At 42.1% G+C, this 12,922-nt stretch overlaps 1 protein-coding gene across 1 annotated transcript; it reads left to right on the forward strand.

Moving 5' to 3' along the window:
- Window positions 1-692: 692 nt before the first annotated feature.
- Window positions 693-12,436, forward strand: EIF2A (eukaryotic translation initiation factor 2A, 65kDa). Its single transcript, XM_008950172.1, has 13 exons — window positions 693-790; window positions 1,109-1,183; window positions 2,644-2,762; window positions 3,659-3,758; window positions 4,140-4,222; window positions 5,494-5,567; window positions 5,688-5,832; window positions 6,630-6,746; window positions 8,353-8,924; window positions 10,205-10,321; window positions 11,119-11,247; window positions 12,222-12,287; window positions 12,371-12,436. The coding sequence occupies exons 1-13, from the start codon at window positions 693-695 to the stop codon at window positions 12,434-12,436; spliced, it is 1,761 nt and encodes a 586-aa protein (XP_008948420.1).
- The last annotated feature ends 486 nt before the right edge of the window (window positions 12,437-12,922 follow it).

Raw genomic sequence — 12,922 nt, forward strand, 5'->3', positions numbered from 1 at the left:
TCCCACGGCGCTTCTGCAAGCTGCTCAATAGCAGCATTGTCGCTGCGTTTTGTGGCGTTCCTTTTAGCAGTCCCTCTTCTTTTCCTCTCTCCTTTACTTTTTAAGTTGTCCTTACCATGACAGAAATATGTTTTTCCTTTCCTGGCTTTTAAGTGTCAGTGTGTTTATTTGTACTTGGGTGTGTCAGGTGTTGCAGTTGTTCAGGGTGGGTTTTGGGGTGCTCGCTACTCTCTATAATCTCTTTTAAATTCAGATCTTAATTTTCTGTCGGGCACCTGGGGGAGGCAGTGAGAGGGGGGTCAAGGCTGGGCAGGGGAGCTGGCGGCTGGGGTTTGAAGTGCTCTCAGCGTGTGCCCTTGAGGCCGGGCAGGGCGCAGGGTGGAGCTGGAACCTAGTACTAGCTAACAGCTGCATGACAATTGCCTGCTTTGTCTTTTGAGATTTAGTATGCTTGTAGTAAAGCTGCCTGAACAAATATTGGTTTACTTGACATGTAACAATTCCGGCGGCAGGATTTTGTGTGAATTTGTCTTCATTCCTCATTTATTTTCTAGTGCTATAAGCATGGTGATGTCTTTGAAAAGAAAATTTCCCTTACAACCCTCTCTTGTTAATGCTAAAATGCAGGGTACAGGTCTCAAGGTTCACAAATTAGAAGGAACTTTAGTTTTGGATGATTTTCTGAATTTAAAATGAGTGGTTGTTTGTTGCCTCTTCCAGTGAGAGGATCTGAAGGGCTTTACATGGTGAACGGGCCGCCCAGTTTCACAGAGAGCACAGCGTTTCAAAGGTACTCTTATGACTGCTATCTTTGATCTTTCCCACAACAGAAATAATTTTCTAAAAAGTAAAAACAGTTTCTAGAGTTGAAGAATGTATAAATGTATGCAAATTTTTTCTTACTGTCAATACTTCAGAAAACTGATGGATTTGAAGGCCTTGCACCCACCTGGCTTCTCATGGCCCAGGTGTCAGTCACAGAGCGACTGCAGAGCAGGTTGCACAGTGACAAAGTGCAGGGAAATTGGTGTGTTTTCTTTTATTTTTGTTAAATATACCTTAACTTATGCAGTGTTTGAATACTAAAGTGTGCTGCTTCTTTCTTCAGGGACTCCAGAAAAAACTGCAAAGCTGTTGCCTTTAGCAAGGATGGTTCCCTGTTTGCCTGGTGCAATGGAGAAAAGTTGGTGCTTTTTCTCATATTAATAATTTGGTGTGTCTTAAACGGGATTGGTTATGCCCCATTTACTCCTGACCGTGCGCAGGCTATTGCTATTAATAGAAGCATTTGCATACATACTTTAAATGCAGTTAATTTTTGCATTATTTGCAGTGGTGGCTTTGTTCCTGAATACCAGATGAATATTTACTCTTTTCTTATATTTATAATGCACCCACTCCTGAGGAGCGTGGATGTGCTTTGTTTGTTTTTTGTTTTTTTGTTCATAGTTCCCAGTATGACAGTACCTGGTTTTCTGGGACTAATCAATTGGTAAAGTTTACAGAAAATTAAGAAGAGTCTGTGCAGCTTTTGTTCAAACCTTGCGAGGTTCCTTTTTTATAGACCACCTGGATTGCAGAGTTCAGTAGAGGTCGCCCTTACAGAGGAGCACATTGCAGGGCTGCTGCTGGGCAGAGGCCATCCGGCTTCGTCTGGGATGTCACCATTCTTAGTAACAGGTTAAAAAAATCTGTGAACACATTTCGTAATGGTATTTAACTATTTCTTTTAGAGTAGGTGGCTCAAATGTAGGATTTGTTACTTTCACTCCTGTTTCTGGTTCTCTGAAATAGTCGGGCTCCTCATTTTTCGTTAAAAGCTTTATTTTTGTCAGTTGGAAAGGCCCATTTCCAGAAGAGGTTTGTAAGGGAAAAACGTTTTTCAGACAACCAGGTTGTATATCCAGGTACCCATGCTGAACATGAGAATACTCCAGATTGTTCCGGTCCTGTCAGGCCTCTGTTTTGGGGCTGTCCATCCCCCTTCAGTGCTGAGGGGGAGCAGTTAGCGGGCTGGTGAGGAACAGGCTCCTAATGCAGCTTCTGAGAACAACAGTGGCTTGGATACGTCTTGATGTGATCTTTTTTTGTTTCTTTGGATTCTGTATGTGTCAGATCTTTAATACATGGTATTCGGGGGTGTGGTCTGACTTTGTCTGCTCAGCCTTCTGACCTTTGCTTTTTATTGTCCATGTCTCCCTGTATCCCCAACATTAAAGACCCCAAATCTTAAATGTTGTACCCTTACAGATAGAAGACCTTTAAAAACACGTGGGATAAATGTGTGATTTAATTCAGTTACAATCTTTTTGCTGGGCCTTGCTCAGCACTGTGGAAGTGTGGGTGGACTCTATGGATTGAGTCTATCTTGCCTCTGGTTCAGAGTGTAAATGTTGCAGAGAAAAATATGTGATATGTTTTGAGCGGTGCCTTTGCTTAGTTTCTGTTATGCTTAGGTATCTGGTTTTAAATGTATTATTGCAAACATTTAGTAAAAACAGGAGGGGAAAAAAGCTCGTCTAATTTTTTTACAGTGGCCCAATGTGGGACACATCTAGAAGAGTCAAATATATGACAAGTTACCTTGTCTATTAATTGACTATTCTAAGCATGTTTTACTGAAATAGCATTTTTTGGTTCCAGAGTAAATATTGTTAATGTCACCAGTGCTGAGTTACTGCGTTCCTTCGATCTCCCAAAGGCAGTTTGCCTTGAATTCTCGCCGAAGAATAACGTTCTGGCAACGTGGCAGGCCTACACGAGTGAGTATTTTACCAATTGCAAAAGGACACGGGGTAACTACTTAATTTAACTTGCTTTGCAGCCTTTCCATTAGCTGATCCATTGTCGTAGCGTATTTCTTGGCTAAATGAGCAGTAGAGGAAGCGTCCAGAAAATTAGAAGGGTGATGAAGTATAGAGCAAAGGTGGGAGAGATGCCATCTTCTGAAAGCACCCGGTGTGACTGTTGCCACAAACATTACACCAGCACATGTGCCAACAATTACTCTGTTAAGTAAATCACAAGTTTGTAAAAACTGCTTACTGATCTCGGTGCCAAGAGCGTGTTTGAATAAGGTGCTGTTGGAGCCGTTTATATTCATGTGTAGACAGGGAAAATTGTCAGCTGTGCTAGAGCTGTTGTGTCCTCAACACGGCACGGCTGACTCGAGTGTTCTCCCCTGGCCAGAGGGCTTTTAAAACCTCTCTCCTCTGCCTCAGTGCGGGATTCACGTTCCTGATTTAGGTACAGCCTCTGTCTCCTGGAGGTTGTGCAGCTGGGGCAGGCGGTGTAGCTGGTGCCTTAGGCAGGAAGAGATGGCCATGGGCTCGGTGTGGGGGATGAGTTGTAGGGCAAGACAAGGCAGCACAGGGGACAGAACTGGTGCCAGCTGTGAGCAGCTGGGGAGCTGCAAGGAGGTCTTTTCTCAGTCACTGGTAGAAACAAGCAGGCTGTAGTAGTCAGAGCAAGTAGGAGGGCGCAGGGAGTTTAAAAACGGTAGGACCATTTTGTGTGGCTTGCAGATAGAGCTGTGACTGCAGCACAATGGACCGAATGCATTGTGTTCTTGCTTGTAGACTCATGAGGTATAATGTGATCATGGTGGGGCATATTTGATTCCCAGAGACCAGTGCTGTCATCTATGTTTCCCTTGCAGCTGGTAATGATGGCACGGCAGGGGTACCCAACCTACACCTTCATGAGGTGAAAACAGGAAAATGTTTGAAATCCTTCATCCAGAAAAAGATGCAGAACTGGTAAATAACACTTCCAGATGCTAATTGTTTTCAAAGGAATGTGGTTTCCAAAATCTGATCCAGGTAAATGGAGCTTTTATCGTGGCATTGGCTTTCCAAATGGCTCCTGGTGCTGACTGAAAGCAAGTGTCTGTGCTTGCAAGTCTGTAGTAACAATTGTCTGTTCTCAGTATAAATTCGCTGTTGCTTTGCACCACAGAGAAAGCTGCAGAGGCAGCAAATAAGCCTAGTTGTATATTTTTTACTATGCAGATATCATTTGTTTATTTGAAACATGTATCATGCTTGAACTTGCTTGGCTTTAAAAGTGGAGTCAAAAGCCCCTAGACTGCTAAAGATAATCATCATTCAGTGTTCCTAATTATTTTTCTTCAAATGTAGGTGTCCTTGCTGGGCAGATGATGAAAGCATTTGTGCCAGAAATGTGAACAATGAAGTGCACTTCTTTGAGAACAACAACTTCAGTACGCAAGTATTTTTATACATTTAATTGCATTCTATATAGGCATCTGCTTTTGGGTTTGTTTTTTTTTTTAATTTTCAAAATTTTCCTTCATTTCTTGTTTTGCTTGCTTTTTATTTTACATATTGCCCACATTCTATTTGAATTTGGACTTCAGAATTATGTGTTGATAAAGTATGTTTTCACTGTCTTGTGTATCTTTTCAGTGACTTATCTAGTATGAAATGCAGCTCATTTTTAATTGAAAGAGCCCTGATTCAGTGTTGTTTATCATTTACATTTAATGAGATCCAGAAAATTGTCAAAAGAGAATGTGATTTATGATGACTTCCTTGGCTCATGTGTATTCTGTCAATGGGCTGTCAAAAAATGGCTTGTTAGAAAATTTATATTGGTGGCAAAAATGAAGCTGTGAAGCTAGAGCATTTTTTTCAAGGAAATTTACATCTAGTGGTAGAATATTTGAAGTCAATGGAGGTTTAAATGGGAAAGGGGAAGAAAAAAGAAGGAAGATAAGATTGAATTGTAACAAATTTAAAGGTATAAATAAAAACTGCTGGGGGGAGAACTGTGGTTTGGGGTTTTGTTGAGGCTTTTGTTCTTTTTTAAATATAAAGCTGTCACAAGAATTATTCTGGGAGCTAAAAATACAGCCTATGAGAGATGCAGTTTCCTGAGAACTAGCCCTCTTGATGTTAACAAAGCTGTGCTTGGGAAGCATGGAATGTCTGTTCCCACCTGAGGTCTGCTTCCTTCCTGGAATGAGGTGCTGGGTTGCTGCTGCTTGTTTACTATTTAAAGATGTGTTTCCCAAAAGTTGTTTGTATAAAGGGGCAACGTCCAGCCCAGAACAGGCCTTTGTGAACTCTTCCTATCAGGAAGAGTCATCCAGGGAACTGCGAGTGGATAACTCCTGGCTCAATGTAATGATGCATGTTATCTGGGCGTGGCAGATGCTGCCTCCTCTGAGGTCAGCGCAGATAAGATGAAGAACTCTGTACTTTGCTTAAAACACAAGCTGTGTTCATGTGCGGCTTGAGAGCTTGTAAATATTAAATGCTGTGTTTGAGACTGAGGCTTGGTTCAGGTTCATTTTGTAAATAAAAAATGTGTGATGAGATGGGAAGGCAACGGTTGTTTACCTAGTAAAATCATTGCTGTTATACATGCTGTTCATCATTAGCCACGGTACAGACCCATTAGCTTTTGCCAATACAGTTTGTCTCTAGCCTTGTCATCTCTGTGATGTCTGGTGCTGTGTGTTTTTTTCAGATACTATTGCAAATAAGCTACATTTGCAAAAGGTGAACGACTTCGTGTTATCTCCAGGACCACAGCCAACCAAGGTAGGTGTAGCGTTGCTTCCCTCCCCCCAGTGACCATTTCCAGTAGAACGCACCGGCGGGTGTGGGGCCCGGTGCCGGCGGGAGTGGTGCCGGCAGCAGGGTCTGGTGGCTCCATTGCAGGTGGCCGTGTATGTGCCGGGCAGCCGGGGCGCCCCATCCTTTGTCAGGCTCTATCAGTACCCCAGCTTCGGCGGCCCCCAGTCTGCGCTGGCCAATAAGAGCTTCTTCAAAGCTGACAAGGTGACAATGCTGTGGAACAAAAAAGGTATAATAGCTGTATGCTTTTTGTGACCTGCCACTTGGGATTTAATTGCTGTGCTCGCTCTGCGGGTTTTGCGCTTTATCTGCATGTGCAGATAAATGCTGAAGGTAGCTGCTAATGCCAAGGTAGTGTTGGGGTTATGATTCTCAATACCCTAAATTATGAAGTTGAGTAACCGATCCGGATTTAATTTTGCATTCTGGTGATAACATAGACTGTAAACATAAAGTTACACTAGAGCATAAATTTTATTTAATCTGTAAAATTGGATATATGCAGACGTGTCACAGCTGGGCTCACTTGCACAGTCCTCTGTGAGCTTTGCTCTTTGTTACCAATGAGCTGTTTCAGAATAACCTCGTAAAAAAAACGTTTCACTTCAGCTGCCATTGTTTGGAATACAGGGCAGGTTTTACATACATGTAGGAACCTCATGTGGCCACACAGTTTTGGATAAAATAGATGTGTACAAATATATCCTGTTCAGGTATTTTATTCAAGGACTTGTCAGGATGCTTGGTTCCTGCCTTTGTCAGGTGAATCTTTTTTATGGCTGCAAAAGTATGTTTGCTTTTTTGTAATTCAGTAGTGAATGAATAGACTTGGCTTACACTTTTCATCTGAGAAAGGAAGATACTTGTTCCCTTTGGGTTAACATTTGGGAGTAATTCAGAAGAGAACAGTGACAGCACTTATGCAAGTAACTAACTAGAATTCATATTCTAATTAATTTCTCTTTGTTGCTGGTAGTTTGTGAGAGAGTTTATATCATCTGCAATAACTCTTGTCTGTTCTGTTAGCCACTGCTGTGCTAGTAATAGCTAGTACAGAAGTTGATAAAACAGGTGCCTCTTACTACGGGGAGCAAACTCTGCACTACATCGCAACAAACGGCGAAAGCGCGGTCGTGCAGCTGCGTAAGTAGCTCTTGGGCATTTTTTCCTTGTGTTACAGCCCTCCCTAGTGGGATTTGCTGTTTCACTAGATTTTCTTTAATGTATGAGGGATTTCTTTGTTAGTGTAATGAAGTAATCTTTAAAAGAAAAAAATTAACTACTAACAAAAAAAAATCCTTCACCGGAATTTGTTTTTTTTTAATTTGGAGTAAGGTCTTTTTTGAGGGGAAGTTGGTTTTTTGCCCCTTTTTTTTTTTTTTGTAGTAGCTGAATTAAATGGTCTTCTTCATATACTTGTCTTATTGTCAGTGGCAGAGAGCACACACTTTCAGTTAATACATACAAATACTTTGCTTGGGAGGGTGTTCATGTGCACAGGAAGGAAATTCTGCATGTTTACTATGGAAACACCTGGACAATGGAGCCAGCTTAATGTCTGAGAATCCAAAATGGGCAGGAAGGTGTGTTACCAAACAGAATAATCCTGCCTGCACTTCTAGACATACGACTGAAACAGTTACTCAAGGAATCGGGGCAGAGTGACAGCAATTTTTTAAAGTACATTGGAAAAGAAAAGTTCCGTGCTAGCATTTGTAGAGGGTTTGCTGCATTTGACCAGTCCCTGTGTGTGCTGCAGCCTTGGCCTTGGCTGTTGGAGCCCGTCCAGAGTTGCCCTTGTTTCCTGCTGCCTACTGTCATGAAAGGAGCAGAAATGTGGTTTTCTGTCAGACTTACCTCTGCAGTTTTATTTGGTTCATGTCATCCAAAAGGTTTTAATGGGGAAAACACACTGACAGTGTGATTGCACAGCCTGGTATTTGAAGATCATGAGGCCTTAGAGTAACATCAGAAATGAACAATTTAAAGCAGTTTTATATTCTGGGTCAATGTCTGGATTTAAGAATTGTTAGTAATGCACTTGGCATTTATCTGAAATGCTTGTGAAGATACCCAGACTGTGAAAAATTTTAATGACCTCTGGTTTTTATTTATCCCGTACATCTTACCTAAGTTTCCATTCATCATTTTTCAATATCTCCTATGGTTTTAACCCCCAGAATAACTTCTAACAATATCAAGTTTTAATCATTATGTGTAAAAACATTTTTTTTGTTCACTCTCTTGCTTTAAAATCTGTCTTATAAAACATCATGTGTGAGCTTAGTACAAAGATAACTTAGATTAGCTCTACAAAACTGAGCTATGCAATATTTCTTAGATTTAAGAAAGATGAACTAGTATCCAGCTGGTATAAAGTTCCTGTTTTTGTGGGTTTCCAGTGGGACAGTTTGAGAAGGTCCTGAGAGATCATACTTAAAAAACAAGGGGAAGAAAAAGGAACTCTTTTACATGAGAAAAATATGCTTACTGTTAAAGTGATGATGCTGACCCTACAGAGGTAATTTGGGATGGCTGCAGTTATTGTTGCAAACCTTAACTAAAATTATCAGAAGATAAAATGTTGTTCTTACCTCTATTGTTAGCAGAATTTGTTTTCATTGTTGGTAATTAGATCACAGCTTTTTAGCAAAGCATGAACTTCAGAGTTGCTATTGATTTTATTTTTGCTTGTCCTGAAAAGATACAGTCTCCTAACTACAGCTGCATGTTTTCCTTTTCCTTTTAGCAAAAAATGGTCCCATTTATGATGTTGTTTGGAACCCCAATTCTGTCGAGTTTTGTGCTGTGTATGGTTTTATGCCTGCCAAAGCAACAGTTTTTAACCTGAAATGTGACCCTGTGTTTGATTTTGGAACCGGTCCTCGCAATGCTGCCTACTACAGCCCCCATGGACACATCCTAGTCCTGGCAGGATTCGGAAATCTCAGGGGACAGATGGAAGTGTGGGACGTTAAAAACTACAAAATCATTTCCAAACCAGTAGCCTCGGATTCCACGTACTTTGCCTGGTGTCCGGACGGGGAGCACTTTGTGACAGCTACGTGTGCTCCCAGGTTGCGGGTCGGTAACGGCTACAAGATATGGCACTACACCGGCTCCCTGCTACACAGCTACGAGGTCCCGATGAACGAAGAGATGTGGCAGGTTTCCTGGCAGCCCTTCCAGGAGGGCGTGTTCCCAGCGAAGGCAGTGAAGTTCCAGGCGGTTCCGAGCGAGCTGCCCTGCGCTGGCCCGAAGCCCGCGCAGGCGTACCGGCCTCCAGCCCTCAGAAACAAACCCGTCACGAGCTCCAAGCTGGTAGGTCGGCACCTTCGTAGGTACCTAATTTGTTCCCTTGCGTTGCTTCACCCTTCTGTATTTAATGAGAGACACTAGGAGAGCAATCAGACCAACAGCAGTACTGAGGGGCTTTTGAGAGGTTTTCTTGATAATCCTCTTTGACTCTTTGCTAGAACTCTGAAATTTCTTTGGTCCAAATACTTGCCTTTTAAACAGTCGCTTGTAAACTAAAAACACGCTCTACAACGTGCACTGGAACAACAAATTGCAAATTTGGCTTGTGGTGAAATTGGATGCTCTAGTTAAGAGAACCTCTCATGTGGGTGACCCAACTTACTAGTCTAAACCCAGCTAGGCAGGAGGACAGACTGTCTTCCCAATAACACTGCTTTTTTTTTTTTTTTTTTTCTTTCTTCAAGGTAAGTTTACTTGCTAGAAACAGAACTGTTTGTTGGCGTCAGCTGTGGTTTCAGTATAGTGACCTTGTCTAATGAGTTTCTTTTCTGCAAGTTTTCAAAGTAGGCCGAGTAGCAACTAATTACATTTAACAGTTGCACCCATGATGTTTAGCTCTTGGGGAGCTTTGAGTTTGAGCCCTATGCTTTTGAAGAGAAGACTGCTGCCCAGCTCGTGAAGAAGCTAACGTCTGACTTTGCAAATGTTCAGTAAGAAGAGGGGGCAGGGAAAAGATACATTAAGTAAAATAATTCTCTTTACTTACATGGGCAAGAAATCTTGTCGTATGCTTTAAAACAAACCAGCTCCTCAATTAAGAATTACTTTGTAAAAAAAACCTAAAAGACTAAATAATCTCCCAAGGACTGCCCCCCCCCCCCTCCATGTCCCCTCCCAGCAGCCCATTTTTCCTTTTCTGTCATGAGAAGTTTGAGTTAAAAAATTGTCCACAAAAGCAGAATGCAAACTTTCATTTTTTTTTTTTTCTTTCTGATTTCTTCCTCTTTGATTTTATTTCCTCCCCAGGACAGAAAACATGATTTTTTTATTTCACAGATTTCTCATAAAATCTGTAGGATGTACAGCATAGTCCCATCCAGACTTGAGAGTGGCTGACTTGGCAATGCTGTTCATACTGTCTTCTGCTGCCTTGAAAGAGAGAGGGCACATACTTTAAAAAAAAATTTTCTTTGTTCTTCCTTTCTCTTTTTTATGGCTTATCTTCACAAGTGGTGTTGTCTTAAGTAGGTTTTGGTGTTCGCTGTTGGGCTTTTCCTTACCCACATGTTTGCCAACATGGAATGTGGGTTTTGTAACTTAATTTACTTTTGCCTATCCTTCAGCATGAGGACGAGCCACCTCAGAATATGAAGCCACAATCAGGAAGCAGTGACAAGCCACTCTCTAAAACAGCTCTCAAAAATCAAAGGAAACACGAAGCAAAGAAAGCTGCTAAGCAGGTACTGCAGAAAGAGTTGTTTCAGGGGTGAGATGAGTGGGTTTTACTGGCACAGGGACAGTGGGTTGCACTGAGTGCCCTCTACGCGCACTGCACCTGCACAGCTGTGGGGAGGGTGGAGCAGGTACTTAACAGCTTTGGTTATTGCTGTGAATGTTAGCTGAAATCATTAGGACTAAGTAATTCTGGGTCTGAGTCTTTGCCTCCAAACAATCTGCATGGCTTTTCATTGTTGGTAAGGGGTGAGGACAGAGTTGTTGCTGCTTCTGTGTATCCCCAGCAGGTCAGGCTGAGGTGTGTTACCAGGGCCAGCCACAGACAGCCTGTGCTGTGTCACCTCTTTGCTCACTAGGTAGATAAAAAACAGCTTTTAGCCTTCTAATTTCTACAAACTTCTGAAGTAATGATTTCTTTAAATAAGAGTTTTAAATGTCTTGCAGTGGTTTTGAGCCCTTTCTTTTACTTGGGAGACAATGACCCACCAGTCTAGTTTATAAAACATTTGTCTATGTGTTTGCCACCTTATCCTTCCTGATGTTTCCCTGCACTGAGTAGGGTTGGTGTCTCGAAGTGGAAACCAAACAAGAAACAGCATGCGAGCTGTTAAAGATGACCCGTTTTTCATGGAAAGTACATATATATAGGCAATGCAGTACAACAAAGCAAGTCACTTATGTATTTTGGGTACACCAGCAAATGAGTGAAAGAGGAAATACTAAAGGGATCCCTTAAAATGAGTAGAGACAGTCCTTTTGTAATCCACAATGTTTTCTAGATGGCGTGTTTATTTGTCTACAGGAGGCCAAAGCTGATGTGAACCAGGGACCTGCGCAGCCCTCGGCACCCCAGAGTGCACCGCGGAGCGCCGTGCCTGCCGTCACTTCGGGGGATCCTGAAGTTGACAAGAAGATAAAGAATTTAAAAAAGGTGAGGGGATTTTTTTTTTTCTTCTTCTTCCCCTAACAGATGTCAGATTGCCCCAAGAGATAGTCCGTAAGGTCTTGTCTGATTGCAAGGTGACTTGAGCTTGGTAGCCTTACAGAGAAGGCAGTTCCCTGAGTTTGTAAACCAACTTTTCCACCTTGTGAAACAGCCAAGGTCCTCACTTGCCAGAACTCTTCAAGATCCTACCAGAGTAGTGTAGGCAGTACAGAAGCCACGGACAGGCATGTGGGAGAGTGTCCCCGTCTCCTGTTGTGAAGAGTGGTGTGCAGAGCCTGGTCCTGCGGCCGAGGGCTGGGCACAGCTCAGAGCTGTTCATACCTAGAGAGGAGCCGCGTGGGCTGCTTGGCAAGTGGATTTTGGATCTGAGAAGGGCACAAAGATGTGTGGTTTTGGTTTCTTCCCTAAGTTCTAAACAGTATGAGTGAGGCTTACTGCTAGTTGTGGAATTTCTTGGGTTAAATTATTCCAGAATGGAAGTTGCTTGGTTGGTTTAGGCTACAGAATCTTCCCTGTTTTTCCATAATCTATCAGAGCCTTTTTTTTGTTTTCCTGTTTGCTGCCTCGTCCTTGTCAGGGTCTCTGTTTGCATTAATATTCCAGGCTTTCTGAGGAAAATGTGTGGTGGAGAGGGATAATGATAGTAGAGCAGTAATTCTGATTTTGGATCTTACCCTTCAGTGAGATGATGTGTGGTGCATGTGTTTCAGAGGCCAAGAAGCGATTCTGTTCTCTAGGTTTTGTTCTTGAAAGAAATGTCTTTTGTTGGGAAATTCTGGACTGAGCATCTGGAAATGCTTAAATGAAGTGTGCCTTCTGCATTGAGACCTGCTCCCTGGTAAATCAGGCAGTTGCAAGCACAGGAACTTCTAAGACACTTTTTTTCTGTTCTTGGTTTACCAATAATCTTGTATTAATGTGCTGTTTGCTTGGTGGTTTTTTTGTTTGTTTTTTTCCAGAAACTAAAGGCAATTGAGCAGCTGAAGGAACAAGCAGCTGCTGGCAAACAGCTAGAGAAAAATCAGGTATTGTTAAGATGTATGTGGTTTGAGTTTCATTTTATTATAAGTTGCATCTGTGACATCTTGTGCTTTTTTTTTTCTTCTAGCTGGAGAAGATCCAGAAAGAAACAGCTCTTCTACAGGAGCTGGAAGATCTAGAACTTGGTCTTTAAAACGTGATGGAAATCCAATGCAGCGTTAACACAAAGCGCTTGAAAAATATAATTTGTATTAACTTTAATATGATGAGATGTTTCAATAAATGATGGAGGAAGCAGAAATCCACAGATTTGCTGCACACTGGCCTTCTAAAAAAGTTTCCTAAAGGTTTGTGCCCAAGTACGTGAAAACTGTAAACGAGTCACAAATATCACGTCTTCAAAGGAGTCATGCTCGTGTTCCCAAAGCATATTGCCTCAAACCAGGAGCAGCCTGTCGGTTTATCTTTTCCATGTTTGGCTGTGAGGAGGGCAGGTGATGAGGTTGACCCACTTGATAGTTTTATTATATTTAATAAGATGTGATCTTTATGCAATTACGGGATGTAGATAAAAATAAAGAGCATTTAATAATAAAAAGTCCTTCTGTTCTTCCGTTCCGAGGGCAGGTATTTGAAGTGACGAGGCCAAGCCGCCTTGGCTGCCGAGGTCGGGTGAAGC

Source organism: Merops nubicus, unplaced genomic scaffold (assembly GCF_000691845.1).
Source record: "Merops nubicus isolate BGI_N331 unplaced genomic scaffold, ASM69184v1 Scaffold50451, whole genome shotgun sequence".
Lineage (NCBI taxonomy): Eukaryota > Metazoa > Chordata > Aves > Coraciiformes > Meropidae > Merops > Merops nubicus.

What these genes read in the sequence shown, in the direction of transcription:
- EIF2A (XM_008950172.1), top strand. Translation starts at nt 693, where the DNA reads ATGAGTGGTTGTTTGTTGCCTCTTCCAGTGAGAGGATCTGAAGGGCTT. An exon ending in AACGTGGCAGGCCTACACGA is followed by an intron (nt 2,763 to 3,658) that starts GTGAGTATTTTA and finishes TTTCCCTTGCAG; the next exon opens with CTGGTAATGATGGCACGGCA. An exon ending in CTTTGAGAACAACAACTTCA is followed by an intron (nt 4,223 to 5,493) that starts GTACGCAAGTAT and finishes TGTTTTTTTCAG; the next exon opens with ATACTATTGCAAATAAGCTA.